Here is a 20,903-nt window from a genome sequence, read left to right on the forward strand (position 1 = left end):
GAGCAAAAATACAAAAACAAATTTGTCTGGAGCCGCAACAAATTAAAAGCCATATTACATACAAATAGTGTGTCATGAGATATACATAGAATTGAGATGACTTAAAGGAAACTAAATGAGCTCAAATATAGGTACAAATGAGGCATAATGATGCAATATGTACATATAGCTAGCCTAAATAGCATGTTAGCATCGATTAGCTTGCGAGCCGCAACAAATTAAAAGCCATATTACATACAAATAGTGTGTCATGAGATATACATAGAATTGAGATGACTTAAAGGAAACTAAATGAGCTCAAATATAGCTACAAATGAGGCATAATGATGCAATATGTACATATAGCTAGCCTAAATAGCATGTTAGCATCGATTAGCTTGCAGTCATGCAGTGAGCAAATATGTCTGATTAGCACTCCACACAAGTCAATAACATCAACAAAACTCACCTTTGTGCATTCACGCCCAACGTTAAAAGTGTGGTGGACAAAATGAGACAGAAAAAGAAGTGGCATAAAACACGTCCTAGAAAGTCGGAGAAAGTTATACATGTAACAACTAAGGTGAGTTCAAGGACCGCCAAAATTAGTAGGACAAAACGGCGCTTGCCAAATACTCGCATGTTTAATACAAACAGTGTGATTTATAACAATTAGGGAGGTTTGTGTCACGTTTGTCCTCCTACAGAAACCATATTAAAACAAAAAATAAAATTTTTTCCCCTCATCTTTTTACATTTTTCATACATTTTTAAAAAAGTTTCAGAGAGCCACTAGGGCGGCGCTAAAGAGCCGCATGCGGCTCTAGAGCCGCGGGTTGCCGACCCCTGGGCTAAATCAACAATGCAGTGACCTCTACTGGTTCACGACGGTACTACAACAGTCTGAATGTTATGTCAACAATTGTCGGTCACGCTTCCCACCTGCACCATGACAAGCTTCTGGGTTTTAGGGGTGGTCGGGTCCGGGTACTCCTCTCCAAAGCACAGTTCAATGCTGTAAAGAGGCGGTGTTCCCTTTCCTTGCAAACAGCGATGAAGATCTGCATAAAGAATGTTTCAGATTATTCATATTTTGTATATGAAGAGGTTTTTATGACCCAGGTAAAGTTCCTTAAAGACCTACTGAAACCCACTACTACCGACCACGCAGTCTGATAGTTTATATATCAATGATGACATCTTAACATTGCAACACATGCCAATACGGCCGGGTTAGATTACTAAAGTGCAATTTTAAATTTCGCGCGCAATATCGTGCTGAAAACGTCTCGGTATGATGACGCCTGCGCGTGACGTCACAGATTGTAGCGGACATTTTGGGACAGCATTGTGGCCAGCTATTAAGTCGTCTGTTTTCATCGCAAAATTCCACAGTATTCTGGACATCTGTGTTGGTGAATCTTTGGCAATTTGTTCAATGAACAATGGAGACAGCAAAGAAGAAATCTGTAGGTGGGAAGCGGTGTATTAGCGGCCGGCTGCAGCAACACAAACACATAGCCGGTGTTTCATTGTTTACATTCCCGAAAGATGACAGTCAAGCTTTACCATTGGCCTGTGGAGATCTGGGACAACAGAGACTCTTACCAGGAAGACTTTGAGTTGGATGCGCAGATGCGGTACCGTGAGTACGTACGCAGCTGCGGCTTCCAAACATTTGATCGCTTGCCCGTACGTGCGTGCCGCTATGTGCATGTCACGTACGTAACTTTGGGGACTTTGGGGAAATATATGTGCTGTATGAACTTTGGGGAGGTGAACGGTACTTTGGGCTGTGGGATTGAGTGTGTTGTGCGGGTGTTTGAGTTGTATTGGTGGGTTATATGGACGGGAGGTGTTTGTTATGCGGGATTAATTTGTGGCATATTAAATATAAGCCTGGTTGTGTTGTGGCTAATGGAGTATATATATGTCTTGTGTTTATTTACTGTTTTAGTCATTCCCAGCTGAATATCAGGTCCCACCCGCCTCTCACAGCATCTTCCCTATCTGAATCGCTTCCACTGCCCTCTAGTCCTTCACTCTCACTTTCCTCATCCACAAATCTTTCATCCTCGCTCAAATTAATGGGGAAATTGTCGCTTTCTCGGTCCGAATCGCTCTCGCTGCTGGTGGCCATGATTGTAAACAATGTGCAGATGGGAGGAGCTCCACAACCTGGGACGTCACGCTACTTCCGGTACAGGCAAGGCTTTTTTATCAGTGACCAAAAGTTGCGAACTTTATCGTCGATGTTCTCTACTAAATCCTTTCAGCAAAAATATGGCAATATCGCGAAATGATCAAGTCTGACACATAGAATGGACCTGCTATCCCCGTGTAAATAAGAAAATCGCATTTCAGTAGGCCTTTAAACACGGTTGTTGGGGTTCAATTACCATTGAGAAATGTTGAGTTGTCAAGCAATTTGAAGGTCTTCTCTCGTTCTAGTTTGTTGGGCCGATCGGTGTGCTGGGCCGCCGGGCCGCTCCAGTACACCCTGCCCTGGCAGAAGCGCTTGATAAACACCCCATCGGGGGCCACCCATATGAGCACACCCCTCTCCAGGTGGCAGAGGAGGCGATTGATGGCTTCCAGCGTGAGCGCGGACATGTGTAAGGAGCTTGCGGGAGGAAAGGAAAGCTGCTGTGCGGTGCAGGGCCCGTAAATACGCTCACTCGCTACCGGACCCCGACCCTGCAGGATGAAGCAGCCGTCCGGACTGGTGGTGGTGCTCACCAGCACCGTGCGGCCCTGGTACAAGAAGGTCACCTGCATGGTGAAATCTGCAAGCACAACATGTGATGAGCAGGTTTTATCTCACCAGTCTTGGTCTGCCTGACTTACTTGCTATGCTGTGGATGGAGCTGCAGAAGGTCAGAGGATCAAAGTGCTGAAGGGGAACTTTTTTCCCAGTCATCTCACAATACATGTGGTCCCTTATAGGCGCGTCTAAGGCACAGTGGAAGTGATGAGTCAGCACTTGTCAAAGTGAAGCTTGGAACATGGCATCGCTTTAGTGCAGGGGTGTCAAACGTACGGCCCGTGGGCCGGATCAGGCCCGCGGACAGGTTTTATCCGGCCCGCGGGATGAGTTTGCTAAGTATAAAAATGAACCAAAATTTTTGAATGAAAGAAACTGCTGTTCTAAATGTGTCCACTAGATGTCACAATAGCAATTATTTGCATCTTTGTAGATTATGCTACATATGTAAAAAAATAAAATAAACCACATGATGTTAGTGCACCAGTTAAGGAAAATGAGCAAACTTACATGAATGACATCCTGTAATTTGATTTTGATATAATTTTTTTATCATAATAGATTGAAAATTAACACCAATGAGTTGACTGATGAACATTATCACATAATGTATTCAGAAAATATAAATAACGACAAATAAAGATAGAATACTATTAACCGCAACATGTAAGTGTAAAAAAAAAACCAACAACATTATGATTTGTACATTTTCAGAATTTTCTTGTTCTATTTTTAAACAAAGAAAACAATCTGAATTTGTCTTTATTTTTAAGTTATCGTGCCGTGATTTTACCTGTCCGGCCCACCTGGGAGTAGATTTTTCTCCATGTGGCCCCCGATCTAAAATGAGTTTGACACCCCTGCTTTAGTGGATGCCACGTCACCATGGCAACATGTCGTCGCTTTAGTGGATGCCACGTCACCATGGCAACATGTCATCATTTTAGTGAATGCCATGTCACCATGGTAACATGGCATCGCTTAAGTGGATGCCACGTCACCATGGTAAAGTGGCATTGCTTAAGTGGATGCCACGTCACCATGGTAACATGTCATCACTTTAGTGGATGCCACTTCACCATGGCAACATAGCATCGCTTTAGTGGATGCCACGTCACCATGGTAACATGGCATCACCTTTGTGGATGCCACATCACCATGGTAACATGGCATCACCTTCATGGAAGCCACGTCACCATGGTAACATGTTATCACTTTAGTGGATGCCACGTCACCATGGCAACATGTCATCACTTTAGTGGATGCCACGTCACCATGGTAACATGTTATCACTGTAGTGGATGCCATGTCACCATGGTTACATGCCATTACTTTAGTGGCCACAATGATAACATGTCATCACTTTTGTGGATGCCATGTCACCATGGTAACATGTCATCACTTTCGTGGCCACCATGGTAACATGTCATCACTTTCGTGGATGCCACGTCACCATGGTAACATATCAGCACACTAGTGGATGCCACGTCACCATGGTAACATGTCATTACTTTAGTGGATACCACGTCACTATGGTAACAAACACATGTCATCACTTTGGTGGTCATCACATCACCATGGCAAAATGTCATCACTTTAGTGGTCGCAACGTCACCATGGCAACATGTCATCATTTTAGTGGCTGCCACGTCACCATGGTACCAAAACATGTCATCACTTTGGTGGTCATCACATCATCATGGCAATATGTCATCACTATAGTGGATGCCACGTCACCATGGCAACATGTCATCACTTTAGTGGAAGCCACGTCACCATGGTAACATGTCATTACTTTTGTGGATGCCACGTCACCATTGTAACATGTCATTACTTTAGTGGATACTACGTCACCATGGTAACAAAAACATGTCATCACTTTGGTGGTCATCACATCACCATGGCAAAATGCCATCACTTTAGTGGTCGCAACGTCACCTTGGCAACATGTCATCATTTTAGTGAATGCCACGTCACCATGGTACCAAAAACAGGTCATCACTTTGGTGGTCATCACATCACCATGGCAACATGTCATCACTTTAGTGGATGCCACGTCACCTTGGCAACATGTCATCATTTTAGTGGCTGCCACGTCACCATGGTACCAAAAACATGTCATCACTTTGGTGGTCATCACATCACCATGGCAACATATCATCACTTTAGTGGATGCCACGTCACCATGGCAACATGTCATCATTTTAGTGAATGCCACGTCACCATGGTAAAATGTTATCACTGTAGTGGACGCCAGTTCACCATGGTTACATGTCATCACTTTAGTGGTCACCACGTCACCATGGTAACATGTTATCACTTTAGTGGATGCCACGTCACCATGGTAACATGTCATCACTTTAGTCGTCGTTACGTCACCATGGCAACATGTCATCGCTTTAGTTGATGCCACGTGACCATGGTAACATGTCATCACTTTAGTGGACGTCACATCACCATGGCAACATGTCATCACTTTAGTGGATGCCACGTCACCATGGCAACATGTCATCACTTTAGTGGATGCCACGTCACCATGGTAACATGTCATCACTTTAGTGGACGTCACGTCACCATGGCAACATGTCATCACTTTAGTGGATGCCACGTCACCATGGCAACATGTCATCACTTTAGTGGATGCCACGTCACCATGGTAACATGTCATCACTTTAGTCGTCGTCACGTCACCATGGCAACATGTCATCGCTTTAGTTGATGCCACGTCACCATGGTAACATGTCATCACTTTAGTGGACGTCACGTCACCATGGCAACATGTCATCACTTTAGTGGATGCCACGTCACCATGGCAACATGTCATCACTTTAGTGGATGCCACGTCACCATGGTAACATGCTATCACTTTAGTGGATGCCACGTCACCATGGTAACAAGTTATCCGTTTAGTGATCACCAGGTCACCATGGTAACATGTCATCACTTTCATAGATGCCACGTCACCATGGTAACATGTCTTCACTTTCATAGATGCCACGTCACCATGGTAACATGTTATCACTTCAGTGGTCACCATGGTAACATGTTGTCACTTTAGTGGATGCCACGTCACCATGGCAACATGTCATCACTTTCATAGATGCCACGTCACCTTGGTTACATGTTATCACTTCAGTGGTCACCACATCACCATGGTAACATGTTATCACTGTAGTGGATGCCATGTCACCATGGTTACATGTCATTACTTTAGTGGTCACCATCGTAACATGTCATCACTTTAGTGGTCACCATGGTAACATGTCATCACTTTAGTGGTCACCATGGTAACATGTCATCACTTTCGTGGATGCCACGTCACCATGGTAACATGTCATCACACTAGTGGATGCGACGTTACCATGGCAACATGTCATCACTTTAGTGGATGCAACGTCACCATGGCAACATGTCATCACTTTAGTGGATGCCACATCACCATGGTAACATGTCATTACTTTACTGGATACCACGTCACCATGGTAACAAAAACATGTCATCATTTTGGTGGTCATCACATCACCATGGCAAAATGTCATCACTTCAGTGGTTGCAACGTCACCATGGCAACATGTCATCATTTTAGTGGATGCCACGTCACCATGGTACCAAAAACATGTCATCACTTTGGTGGTAATCACATCACCATGGCAACATGTCATCACTTTAGTGGATGCCACGTCACCATGGTAACATGTCATCACTTTAGTGGAATGCCACGTCACCATGGTAACATGTTATCACTTTAGTGGTCACCACGTCACTATGGTAACATGTCATTACTTTAGTGGAATGCCACGTCACCATGGTAACATGTTATCACTTTAGTGGTCACCACATCACCATGGTAACATGTCATCACTTTAGTGGAATGCCACGTCACCATGGTAACATGTTATCACTTTAGCGGTCACCACGTCACCATGGTAACATGTCATCACTTTAGTGGAATGCCACGTCACCATGGTAACATGTTATCACTTTAGCGGTCACCACGTCACCATGGTAACATGTCATCACTTTAGTGGAATGCCACGTCACCATGGTAACATGTCATCACTTTAGTGGAATGCCACGTCACCATGGCAACATGTTATCACTTTAGCGGTCACCACGTCACCATGGTAACATGTCATCACTTTAGTGGAATGCCACGTCACCATGGTAACATGTCATCACTTTAGTGGAATGCCACGTCACCATGGTAACATGTTATCACTTTAGCGGTCACCACGTCACCATGGTAACATGTCATCACTTTAGTGGAATGCCACGTCACCATGGTAACATGTTATCACTTTAGCGGTCACCACGTCACCATGGTAACATGTCATCACTTTAGTGGAATGCCACGTCACCATGGTAACATGTCATCACTTTAGTGGAATGCCACGTCACCATGGCAACATGTTATCACTTTAGCGGTCACCACGTCACCATGGTAACATGTCATCACTTTAGTGGAATGCCACGTCACCATGGTAACATGTCATCACTTTAGTGGAATGCCACGTCACCATGGCAACATGTTATCACTTTAGCGGTCACCACGTCACCATGGTAACATGTCATCACTTTAGTGGAATGCCACGTCACCATGGTAACATGTCATCACTTTAGTGGAATGCCACGTCACCATGGTAACATGTTATCACTTTAGCGGTCACCACGTCACCATGGTAACATGTCATCACTTTAGTGGAATGCCACGTCACCATGGTAACATGTTATCACTTTAGCGGTCACCACGTCACCATGGTAACATGTCATCACTTTGGTGGAATGCCACGTCACCATGGTAACATGTCATCACTTTAGTGGAATGCCACGTCACCATGGCAACATGTTATCACTTTAGCGGTCACCACGTCACCATGGTAACATGTCATCACTTTAGTGGAATGCCACGTCACCATGGTAACATGTCATCACTTTAGTGGAATGCCACGTCACCATGGTAACATATTATCACTTTAGCGGTCACCACGTCACCATGGTAACATGTCATCACTTTAGTGGAATGCCACGTCACCATGGTAACATGTCATCACTTTAGTGGATGCCACGTCACCATGGCAAAATGTCATCCCTTTAGTCGTCGCCACGTCATCATGGTAACATGTCATCACTTTAGTGGAATGCCACATCACCATGGCAACATGTCATCGCTTTATTGGATGCCACGTCACCATGGCAACATGTCATCACTTTAGCTGATGCCACGTGACCATGGTAACATGTCATCACTTTAGTGGACGTCACGTCACCACCCATTGACCCTCTTTAGTGGACACCACATCACCAGGGTAACGTGTCATCACTTTAGTGGACACCACGTCACCATGGTAACGTGTCATCACTTTAGTGGACACCACGTCACCATGGTAACGTGTCATCACTTTAGTGAACACCACGTCACCATGGCAAAATGTCATCACTTTAGTGGATGCCACGTCACCATGGTAACGTGTCATCACCTAACCACCCATTGACCCTCTTTAGTGGACACCTATCCAATAATGAAAGTTCGCTATCAAAGAAGAACACATGCTTGTGTTTGCAGCGCTTACCAAGTTCTTCCCCTCCTTCTCCATCTCTTTCTTCTCCTTCTCTTTCTTTGCAGACTTCAAATGATTGCTTTCGAAAACAAACACAAAAAACGAGGACAGATGTTTGCTTTGTTGGATCCACCGATGTTCTCTCATTGTTCTTTGGCCAAGTAGTGCACATCATTATCTCCTAGCCATGGAACAATCATCATATTTGATGCACAGAAACCACTGCCTTGGTTTTCCTTACCTGGGTTTCTGGACAAGCAGGGCTCCTTGGCGATGCCTCAGCTCGGGTGTTGTATTTGGTCTGTGCAGACTCTGTGAAGCACCAGTAGATGAAGATGAGCCCACATGCCAAACATATTCTAGTCCAAGGATTCTTCCTGTCTTTACCGGTCTGCCCAGTTGGTCCAGCGCCTTGCCAGATGCGGTACACCTTATAAGGCTCCGAGACGTCCTGCTGGCAGAGTTCTGGCACCACCTGGAAGTCTGTGCTCTTGTTGAGTGCACATCGCAGACGAGTCTTCCACACGCTGGGGTTGGCCCGATCCTGTCCCTCCCTGTGTTTGCCTTTGTGCAAAGCCCAGGCCTGAAATATGTCCGTCAGCGATGACTCCGATTAATTCAGTGGATTCTTTTAGTGGACCAACAATGTTAGCTCCGTGACTGATTTACCAAGATCCATACACCACGCCATAAACAGTGTGTGCAGTCTAGACTAGGACTCGGGGACGCAGGGGGAACCTATCCCAGCTGCACTCGGGCGGAAGTCAGGGTACACCCTGGACAAGGAAGGTGGTGTACACCCTGGACAAGGAAGGTGGTGTACACCCTGGACAAGGAAGGTGGCGTACACCCTGGACAAGGAAGGCAGGGTACACCCTGGACAAGGAAGGTGGGGTACACCCTGGACAAGGAAGGTGGTGTACACCCTGGACAAGGAAGGTGGCGTACACCCTGGACAAGGAAGGCAGGGTACACCCTGGACAAGGAAGGTGGGGTACACCCTGGACTAGGAACTCAGGGTACACCCTGGACAAGGAAGGTGTCATACACCCTGGACTAGGAAGTCAGGGTAGACCCTGAATAAAGAAGTCAGGGTACACCCTGGACAAGGAAGGCAGTGCACACCCTGGACGAGGAAGTCAGGGTAGACCCTAAATAAAGAAGTCGGGGTACACCCTGAATAAAAAAGTCAAGGTACACCCTGGGGCGGTAAAGCTCGATTGGTAGAGTGGCCGTGCCAGCAACATGAGGGTTCCAGGTTCGATCCCCGCTTCCGCCATCCTAGTCACTGCTGTTGTGTCCTTGGGCAAGACAGTTTACCCACCTTCTCCCAGTGCCACCCACACTAGTTTAAATGTAACTTAGATATTGGGTTTCACTATGTAAAAGCGCTTTGAGTCACTACAGAAAAGCGCTATATAAATATAATTCACTTCACCTTGGACAAGGAAGGCATGGTACACCCTGGACAAGTACGGTGGGGTACACCCTGGACTAGGAAGTCAGGGTAGACCCTGGATAAAGAAGTCAGGGTACACCCTGGACAAGGAAGGCATGGTACACCCTGTACAGGGAAGGCAGGGTACACCTTGGACTAGGAAGTCAGGGTAGACCGTGGATAAAAAAGTCAGGGTACACCCTGGACAAAGAAGGCAGTGTACACCCTGGACAAGGAAGACAGGGTACACCCTGGACTAGGAAGTCAGGGTAGGCCCTGGATAAAGAAGTCAGGGTACACCCTGGACAAGGAAGGCAGTGTACACCCTGGACTAAGAAGTCAAGGTAGACCCTGGATAAAGAAGTCAGGGTACACCCTGGACAAGGAAGACAGGGTACACCCTGGATTAGGAAGTCAGGGTAGACCCTGGATAAAGAAGGCAGGGTACAGCCTGCATAAAAAAGTCAAGGTACACCCCTGACAATGAAGGCAGCGTAGACCCTGGATAAAGAAGGCAGGGTACAGCCTGGACAAGGAAGACAGGGTACACCCTGGATTAGGAAGTCAGGGTAGACCCTGGATAAAGAAGGCAGGGTACAGCCTGCATAAAATAGTCAAGGTACACCCTTGACAATGAAGGCAGCGTAGACCCTGGATAAAGAAGGCAGGGTACAGCCTGCATAAAAAAGTTAAGGTACACCCCTGACAATGAAGGCAGCGTACACCCAGGACTAGGATGTCAGGGTAGACCTTGGATGAAGAAGTCAGAGTACACCCTGGACAAGGAAGGCAGGGTACACCGTGGACAAGGAAAGCAGGGTACACCCTTGACTAGGAAGTCAGGGTAGACCCTGGATGAAGAAGTCAGAGTACACCCTGGACAAGGAAGGCAGGGTACACCGTGGACTAGGAAGTCAGGGTAGACCCTGGATAAAGAAGTCTGGGTACACCCTGGACAAGGAAGGCATCGTACACCCTGCACAGGGAAGGCAGGGTAGACCCTGGATACAGAAGTCAGGGCACACCCTGGACAAGGAAGGCAGAGTACACCGTGGACAAAGAAGGCAGGGTACACCCTGGACAAGGATGGTGGGGTACACCCTGGACAAGGAAGGCGGGGTAGACCCTGGACAAGGAAGGTAGTGTACACCCTGGACAAGGAAGGTGGTGTACACTCTGGACAAGGAAGGTGGTGTACACCCTGGACAAAGAAGGTGGCATACACTGGACAAGGAAGGCGGGGTAGACCCTGGACAAGTGTCCACCTCATGACAGGGCCAACACAGACAGACAACATTCACACACGAGGGACAATTTAGTGTTGACAATCAATCTATCCCCAGGTGCATGTTTTTAGAGGTGGGAGGGGCCTATCCCCAGGTGCATGTCTTTTGAGGTAGGAGGGAGTTGGAGTACATGGAGAGAACCCACGCAGTCACAGGGAGAACATGCAAACTCCACACAGAAAGACCCAGAGCCCGGGAATTGAACCCTGAACTTTCTTGCCTTGAGGCACGGGTACAAACCACTGGTGCATCGTGCTGCCTACATTTGATTTCCACAACGTCAAAAAGATCGAGGCAAGAACACAACATTCACTTTTTCACCAATGCATTTGATGCTTCATATTCATATTCGTATTTGTAAGGACTATTTATGTCGGCCATCATTTTGGGTTGTAATAATAAAGTGAGGAATCAAACAAGAGTCAAAGTCTTTCATATTCTTTTTGATATGCTGGCACGTTTGAATATAAAAGATTGCAAACCGAATATTACAACAATTTCAAATGAATTCAAATCTGGCTGTGAGCAGGCTACTGTGCGAACACATTTTGTTGTAATTAACACAAATGTTATTTATATTGGGAGTAATCAGAGTCAGCCACCTATTTCAAAGTTTTACGTACCATTGCAGTTATAATTATAAGTAATATAAGTAATTATAAGTAGACATGTGATTTATAAACATCATCAAATCGGATGCAATGAATATTTGTGTAACTATAAGTCGACATGTGGTTTATTAACATCATCAAAATAAATTAAATGAATATTTGTGTAATTATAAGTAGACATGTGATTTATTAACATCCTCAAAATGGATGAAATGAATATTTGTGTAATTATAAGTCGACATGTGATTTATTAACATCCTCAAAATGGATTAAATTAATATTTGTGTAATTATAAGTCGACATGTGTTTTATTAACATCATCATAATGGATTGAATTAATATTTGTGTAATTATAAGTCGACGTGTGATTTATTAACATCATCAAAATGGATGAAAAAATATTTGTGTAATTATAAGTAGACATGTGATTTATTAACATTGTCATGACGCGGAGTCGAACCCGCGTTTCCTCTGCAGCTGGAGCTGCAGGCACCTCTGCTAACCCCTCTGCTGGCAGCATGCTCAGACACGGCTCTGCTCGCGCTGAGCACAACACACCCACACAGCAACAAGCCTGCAAACAATCACTTATCAGCACAGCTGGACTTGACGAGGGGGAGCGGCATAAAGACCAGCGGACCCGAGGAACCTTTGCCAGAACGTCGCTAATCTTCCCAGTAAGCATCACGTCTGGCATTCCCGCCCCTGAGCTTTGCTATTTGCTCTCTCTCCGTGTCTCCCTTGTTCATGTCCCTTGTGTCTTCCGCAGTAACTGACTTCCTCGATCCACGACCTCTCTGCTCGGACCCAGACCACGCTGCCTCGTTCCTGCCCTCGACCTCTTGCCTGTTCACGAACTGCCTCTTTGCCTTACACCTCTGGACTCGACGAAAGATACAACCAACACTCACAGACAACAACCCCTGGTAACATTTACACTATTAATATTACACATAGTCTACACTCATTCACTTAGAGTAGCATACACACGCCACATATTCATCAAAGGTTTGAATAAACCTTGTGAACCGCAGTTGTGCCCTGGTTGTCGCCTCCTTCCCTTCTCTGTACACAACAGTACGTTCTGGCCACAACATGTCGGAACCAGGCGACAACGGCAAGCCCCAGGCCCGGCCATCCAGAACTTCTGACCTGGCTATCCTTAGTTCCGTCGTGAGCGAGCATCAGGTTCGTTTTTCTGCTCTTGAGGACAGTCTGGATAGAGCGTTTTCCCGACTGTATACTAGGCTGGACAGCCTATGCCCTGGGGCCAGTCCTAGGCCCGTGGTACCCCCACATGCGTCCCAAGTCCGGAGACCTGAACACTGCAGTCTGGAACGGGAACCCAGGATTGCCAGTCCGAGGCCCTTTGAGGGAGACTTTGAGCTATGTAGGGGTTTTCTGGTACAATGTGACCTCATTTTTTGTCATCAGCCCTCCCGCTATTCCACCGATGGCGCCAAGATTGCATTCATTTTTGCTTTGCTTTCCGGACCGGCACTTAAGTGGGCTACGGCCGCCGTCGACAGGACCGTGGGTCTCAACTCTGACTACTGTGCTTTCCGTGCTGAATTTCGGGCCGTCTTCGATCACCCCAAGGAGGGGGGGGATGCGGCCGGACGTCTGCACTCCATCTCGCAGGGCTCACGCTCCGTGGCAGCCTACACCCTGGAATTCCGGACCCTGGCGGCGGACAGCGGTTGGGAGGACCGGGCGCTCCAAAGCGCGTTCCGTCGCGGCCTCTCTGAGGAGATTAAGGACGGTCTGCTGAGAGACAGACCTACTTCCTGCAAAGACCTCATCGAGTTGGCCCTCCAATTTGATCTAAGACTTTGTGAACGTGCAGCAGAGAGAGGCCAGAGAGCAGCTTCTAGAAACCCACCTTTTCCTTCTTTCAAGGCGGAGGGAATCCTGGTGAGCCATACTTTATTTCCCCGTAAGGAAGAAAACCCAGACATTCTGCTACCCGCTACTCTGGCCTGGGACAAGAGGAGCGTACAAGTGGAGGCATTTGTGGACTCTGGAGCAGACGAGAGTCTTTTGGACTACGAGTTCGCCCGGCAGATGGGCATTCCCCTGATCTCCCTGGACAAGACACTGCCTGCACAAGCCCTGGATGGACGGCCGTTGGGCCCCATCAAGTACCGCACGGAGCCCCTCTCCATGACTATTTCCGGTAACCACAGGGAGACCATCAGCCTTTGGGTGCTGGAAGCTCCAGTAGCCCCACTGGTTCTTGGAAGATCTTTGCTTCGTCTCCACAACCCCCATATCTCTTGGACTTCTGGAAAAATCCTGGCTTGGAGCACACCCTGCATGGCCAACTGTCTCAGGTCAGCGTCCCTTCCGGTCCACCACTCCACTACCACGACTCCCCCGGCCGATTTATCCCTGGTCCCTGCTTGCTACCATGACTTAGCCGAGGTCTTCAGCAAGGTACGTGCACAGGGACTACCCCCTCATAGACCCTATGACTGTACCATTGAGTTACTCCCTGACGCTACTCTGCCTTCTAGCCGCCTTTACAATCTGTCTCTTCCAGAGAAGGAGGCTATGAGGGAATACATTACGGGGGGCCTTGCCTCGGGCATCGTTACCCCGTCCAAGTCTCCATTGGCCGCAGGATTCTTTTTCGTGGCCAAAAAGGACGGGTCCCTTCGGCCCTGCATTGATTACCGTCACCTAAACAACATCACCATCAAGAACAAGTACCTTCTTCCGCTACTCAACTCTTCTTTCGAGTCCTTGGCACCTGCTACCGTCTTCACCAAACTGGATCTCCGTAACGCCTATCACCTGGTACGGATCAGAGAGGGGGACGAGTGGAAAACGGCCTTCAACACCCATATGGGGCATTATGAGTACCGGGTAATGCCTTTTGGTCTTACCAACGCACCTGCAGTTTTCCAAACACTTGTCAACGACATCCTCCGGGACATGTTGGACCAATTCGTGGTAGTATACCTGGACGACATTCTGATTTTCTCCCGTAACCTCTCTGACCACCAGCAACATGTCCGGCGTGTCCTGCAACGTCTCCTGGAGAATCGTCTATTCGTGAAGGCAGAGAAATGCAGCTTCCACTCCTCTTCAGTGGAGTTCCTGGGATTTGTGGTCGAAAAGGGGCACATAAGACCCAACCCGAAGAAGGTTAAGGCCGTAGGAGAGTGGCCTCAACCTACTACTAGGACGGAACTTCGGAGGTTCCTCGGCTTCGCCGGCTTCTACCGGCGATTTATTCGGGACTTCAGTAGGGTTGCTGCACCGCTCCACTCCCTCACGTCAACTAACGTGCCCTTTGTGTGGACACTTTTGGCTAGAAAGGCCTTTGAGGACTTAAAAGAGCGTTTCGTTTCAGCCCCCATTCTCGTCCACCCCGACTTAGACAGTGCTTTCCTGGTGGAGGTGGACGCCTCAGACTCTGGGATTGGGGCTATTCTCTCACAACGGTCCAGAAGGGACAATTTGATTCACCCTGTGTTTTTTTTCTCTAGGCGCCTGACCCAGGCCGAGCTAAACTACGACGCTGGGAATAGGGAATTATTGGCGGTCCACGAGGCCCTGGCTGAATGGAGACATTGGCTGGAAGGAGCTAGACACCAGTTCCAGATCCTGACCGATCACAGCAACCTTCTGCACATCCAAGCTGCCAAAAGACTCAACAATCGCCAGGCAAGGTGGCAGCAGTTTTTCTCCCGCTTCAATTACGTGCTCTCTTTCAGGCCTGGGTCTAAGAACACTAAGGCTGACGCACTATCCCGGTTATTCGTGAAAGAGACCACCTGTCCGTCTGTGGCGGAGCCCATCCTCCCTCCCACTCGCATCGTTGGAATGGTGACTTGGAAGGTGGAGGACCTGGTCAAGTCTGCGCTGCGCGCCAATCCAGGACCGGGAGGTGGACCACCCAACAAGCTTTATGTCCACCGGGAGCTACGATCCAGGGTCCTGGATTGGGGGGCACTCCAGTCTGTTCTCTTGCCATCCAGGCTTTCAACGATCCCTATCGCTGCTGCGAAGACGTTTTTGGTGGCCATCCATGGCCAAGGATACATGTGAGTTCATCGCTGCTTGGACTACTTGTGCCCGTAGTAAGACGTCACACAGGCCTCCTGCTGGTCTCCTTCATCCTCTCTCCATTCCTGCCCGTCCCTGGTCACACATGGCCCTGGATTTTGTCACGGGATTCCCAGCCTCCAGAGGTAACACCACCATTCTTACTATTGTTGACCGTTTCTCCAAGGCAGCCCACTTCATTCCTCTGCGCAAGTTACCTTCTGCCTCAGAGACGTCTGATCTTCTCACACTACACGTCGTCAAGCAACATGGTATCCCAGTGGACATCGTCTCTGACCGAGGGCCTCAGTTTACGTCACAAATATGGAGAGCCTTCTGCAAGGGAATCGGGGCCTCGGTCAGCCTCACATCGGGATACCATCCCCAAAGCAACGGGCAGGCTGAGAGGGCAAACCAAAGCTTGGAGACCATGCTACGCTGTGTCGCCAGTCGTCAACCCACGTCCTGGAGCAAGTTTTTGCCTTGGGTGGAATTTTCCTACAACTCCTTGAAGAGCTCCGCTACCAGTATGTCCCCATTTGAGTGCTCGTTGGGCTATCAACCTCCCTTGTTTCCCCAACAGGAACTGGAAATCGCTGTGACCTCGACTAGGGCTCATATTAGGCGGTGTCAGAGGGTGTGGAGAGCCGCTCGTGCGGCCTTAGAGAGGGCCTCCGAGAGGATGTGCCGCAACGCCAACCGTCATCGCATTCCGGCCCCGTCCTATCGGCCAGGACAACAAGTTATGCTACTCACAAAGGACCTCAGCCTCCAGGTACCATCTAGAAAATTGGCACCACGTTACGTTGGTCCTTTTGCCATCTTGTCCATCATAAACCCTGTATCTGTCAAATTGGCTCTTCCACCCTCGGTCAAGCGGCACCCAGTGGTCCATGTGTCCCAGATTAAACCGGTAGCGGAGAGCGCTCTGTCCCCTCCTGCCCCTGCCCCCCCACCCTCGAGGTTCTTGGCGAACGGAGATCAGGTTTGGACGGTCAAGGAAATCCTCAGGGTCTGTTGACAAGGTAGGGGGCTCGTTTATCTGGTCGACTGGGAGGGATATGGGCCAGAAGACAGATCTTGGGTTCCTGCCTCCTATCTTGCCGATCCCTCTCTTCTGGAGGATTTCTACCGTGCCAATCCTGATGCTCCCCGGCACTCGTCGGGGGCCTCGCATAAGGGGGGTACTGTCATGACGCCGAGTCGAACCCGCGTTTCCTCTGCAGCTGGAGCTGCAGGCACCTCTACTAACCCCTCTGCTGGCAGCATGCTCAGACACGCCTCTGCTCGCGCTGAGCACAACACACCCACACAGCAACAAGCCTGCAAACAATCACTTATCAGCACAGCTGGACTTGACGAGGGGGAGCGGCATAAAGACCAGCGGACCCGAGGAACCTTTGGCAGAACGTCGCTAATCTTCCCAGTAAGCATCACGTCTGGCATTCCCGCCCCTGTGCTTTGCTATTTGCTCTCTCTCCGTGTCTCCCTTGTTCATGTCCCTTGTGTCTTCCGCAGTACCTGACTTCCTCGATCCACGACCTCTCTGCTCGGACCCAGACCACGCTGCCTCGTTCCTGCCCTCGACCTCTTGCCTGTTCACGAACTGCCTCTTTGCCTTACCCCTCTGGACTTGACGAAAGATACAACCAACACTCACAGACAACAACTCCTGGTAACATTTACACTATTAATATTACACATAGTCTACACTCATTCACTTAGAGTAGCATACACACGCCACGTATTCATCAAAGGTTTGAATAAACCTTGTGAACCGCAGTTGTGCCCTGGTTGTCAATCAATCAATCAATCAATGTTTATTTATATAGCCCTAAATCACAAGTGTCTCAAAGGGCTGTACAAGCCACAACGACATCCTCGGTACAGAGCCCACATACGGGCAAGGAAAAACTCACCCCAGTGGGACGTCGGTGAATGACTATGAGAAACCTTGGAGAGGACCGCATATGTGGGTAACCCCCCCCCCCCCTCTAGGGGTGACCGAAAGCAACGGATGTCGAGTGGGTCTGACATAACATTGTGAAAGTCCAGTCCACAGTGTCGCCTCCTTCCCTTCTCTGTACACAACAAACTTCCTCAAAACGAATGAAATGAATAGTTGTGTAATTATAAGTAGACATGTGATTTATTAACATCATCAAAATGGATGAAATAAATATTTGTGTAATTATAAGTAGACACATTGGCGTTGTTAGGCCTATTTTAGGGGGGCTCAAGCCCCCCTAAAATGTTCTTAAGCCCCCCTAAATAATTTGGTGTTAAAAAAAAAAAATATATATATATATATTTTTATTTTTATTTTTTTTATTTTTACAAATACATGCCGACATATTCATTGTAAAGTGGCCGAATTTTCTCGCGCGACCTTGCTTGCGGTCTTTGGACTTGTTCATATAGAAAATGCCCACATCACTCAAAATCCAGTCCGCATTTTCTCTGCGACCTTGCTTGCGGTCCTTGGACTTGTTTGATTGATTGATTGAGACTTTTATTAGTAGGTTGCACAGTGAAGTACATATTCCGTACAATTGACCACTAAATGGTAACACCCGAATAAGTTTTTCAACTTGTTTAAGTCGGGGTCCACTTAAATTGATTCATGATACAGATATATACTATCATATATACTATCATCATAATACAGTCATCACACAAGATAATCACATTGAATTATTTAAATTATTTACAATCAGGGGTGTGGAGGGGTGGGGGGTTGGGGGGGGGGGGGATATGGACATCAAGTAGTGGACATAGAGAGAGAGAGAGAGAGAGATCATAAGGCATAGGAAAAAGAAAAAGTATCTGCATTTGATTGTTTGCATTTGATTATTAGCAATCCGGGGAGGGTGTTAGTTTAGGGTTGTAGCTGCCTGGAGGTGAACTTTTATTGCGGTTTTGAAGGAGGATAGAGATGCCCTTTCTTTTATACCTGTTGGGAGCGCATTCCACATTGATGTGGCATAGAAAGAGAATGAGTTAAGACCTTTGTTAGTTCGGAATCTGGGTTTAACGTGGTTAGTGGAGCACCCCCTGGTGTTGTGGTTATGGCGGTCATTTACGTTGTTCATATAGAAAATGCCCACATCCCCCAAAATCCAGTCCGCATTTTCTCTGCGACCTTGCTTGCGGTCCTGCAGGTGTACGAAGCACATTAGCACACAGCACTGCAGAACAAGAACCTGGTGTCTGCAATTGTAAATCATTTAGTTTTTAAGTTTTGTGTTTCTTGTAGAATCTATATAAAGTAATATACATTAGCCTATTGTTAAAATAATGAAAAAAAATCATCATTAAATATATTTGTTTTATTGTATTGTTACATTAATAGCTGTTGTATTATTATAGGATGGCTTGTTAAACATTTCATAGGATTTTCAGAGGGAGGAAAAACCAAGACATTTAATATAAAATGTAAAATGAATAAATACATAAAAAGAAAAAGAAAAGGGGAGCATTTAATTTCGTCCCTTGCATTTTTTTTTTACCGACGACTAAACTACGTTAATCTCAAGCCCTGGAAGTTACATTTTATTGTTTGCATTATTTGTTTCAGCATTGCACTTTGAAGAAGGTCCCTCAGCTCTTCGACAGCTTTGGCTTTTTTTCATATCAGCAGACGGACTCTAAGACTTTCTTATTTACAGTATATATAAACGTTTCTCATTTCTTTCAGACTTCCATATATATTTAATTTCCTTAACGGCTTGCCATAATATATATGTGTATAAATATATTATATACAGTGTTGGGACTAACGCGTTACAAAGTAAGGCGTTACTGTAACGCCGTTAGTTTCGGCGGTAACTAGTAATCTAACGCGTTATTTTTTTATATTCAGTAACTCGGTTACCATTACTACATGATGCGTTACTGCGTTATTTTACGTTATTTTTTATGTAGTATCGGCTAGAAACAGAAGCGCTGCGGTGTCGTTCTTCTGTCTGATGATGATGTGAGAGTGGCAGAGGAGGTCCTCCAGGTGCTTAAACCCCTCAAAAGTGTTACATCTCTACTGAGCACTGAAACTTCACCATCTGTGTCAATGATCCTGCCACTGAAAACAAGGATTCTACAATCCATGGCTCCAAGTGTGGAAGACAGCAGCGTCAGGCTTTATTTCACTATTTATGTTTCAAGGAAGATGATGTGCCTTCTTATGTTGCACTTTCAGTTGTTTTTTATTAATGGTCATTGGTCCAAGTTTAAAGAAAGGAGAAATGCCTTTTTATGTTGCACTGTTTTTCATTAATTATGTTAAAATGAAAATAAAAATGCATGTCAAGTTGATCAACTGATTGTATTATTCTCCAGTGCAATAGCAGTATTGTAATGAAGGCTAAAAGGGCATTAATGGGAGCTTTTAAAAAAAAGAAGAAAAAAAGAAGTAACTAAATAGTTACTTTTCACAGTAACGCATTACTTTTTGATGTAAGTAACTGAGTTAGTAACTGAGTTACTTTTGAAATTAAGTAACTAGTAATTGTAACTAGTTACTGGTTTTCAGTAACTAACCCAACACTGATTATATACAAGCCAAATGATCCCAATCCAGATATTACTTTAATTCAAGTAATTAAGTAATATTTCCAGGGCTTGAATTTACAACCATTTTAGTCACATATGTGCCCAAAATGTAATCTGTGCAACTTCAAAATATTTGGGAACAAACAATTATTGTATTGTGAGATAAAGTGGTGGCATTAGCCTCTATGTTGTGAATGAATAACATAGAGGCTAATGCCATGACTTTCATTGTGTTTCAGTGTATCTTGAAGGATCATGCAAGTAATTGTTTCTTTTTGATGCTGCAAACAAAATGTCACTGTGCAACCCCATGTTTGTTGTTGTACTGAACACAGATTGGAAATAAACCCACTGAAATAATAATAATAACAATGAATCATTTCTAAGTCTTTGTTAGCCGTTTGTGAAGTTTTGTGCTCGTGCGCTACGTTCGCTCGCATCCTGTGCATCTCCTGGGGGCTAAGCCCCCTCTGTCCTTAAAAGCTAGTGACGCCCCTGAGTAGACATGTGATTTATTAACATAGTTAGAACGGATGATGTCAATAGTTGTGTAATTATAAGTCGACATGTGATTTATCAACATCCTCAAAATGGATGAAATTAATAGTTGTGTAATCATAAGTAGACATGTGATTTATTAACATCCTCAAAATGGATTAAATTAAT

At 46.4% G+C, this 20,903-nt stretch overlaps 1 protein-coding gene across 1 annotated transcript in view; it reads right to left on the reverse strand.

The window, feature by feature from the left end:
• LOC133652974 (interferon regulatory factor 4-like) overlaps positions 1-20,903 on the reverse strand; it is a 33,513-nt gene that overhangs the window by 556 nt on the left and 12,054 nt on the right. The window contains exons 2-7 of the mRNA XM_062051946.1: positions 8,689-8,884; positions 8,543-8,613; positions 8,314-8,380; positions 2,827-2,931; positions 2,379-2,765; positions 922-1,040 (exon numbers count right to left, since the gene is read on the reverse strand). Coding sequence (XP_061907930.1) covers positions 922-1,040; positions 2,379-2,765; positions 2,827-2,931; positions 8,314-8,380; positions 8,543-8,613; positions 8,689-8,884 — 945 coding nt within the window. The remainder of the gene's footprint in view (positions 1-921; positions 1,041-2,378; positions 2,766-2,826; positions 2,932-8,313; positions 8,381-8,542; positions 8,614-8,688; positions 8,885-20,903) is intronic.

This window comes from Entelurus aequoreus, linkage group LG07 (assembly GCF_033978785.1).
Source record: "Entelurus aequoreus isolate RoL-2023_Sb linkage group LG07, RoL_Eaeq_v1.1, whole genome shotgun sequence".
In the NCBI taxonomy this organism is placed as follows: domain Eukaryota; kingdom Metazoa; phylum Chordata; class Actinopteri; order Syngnathiformes; family Syngnathidae; genus Entelurus; species Entelurus aequoreus.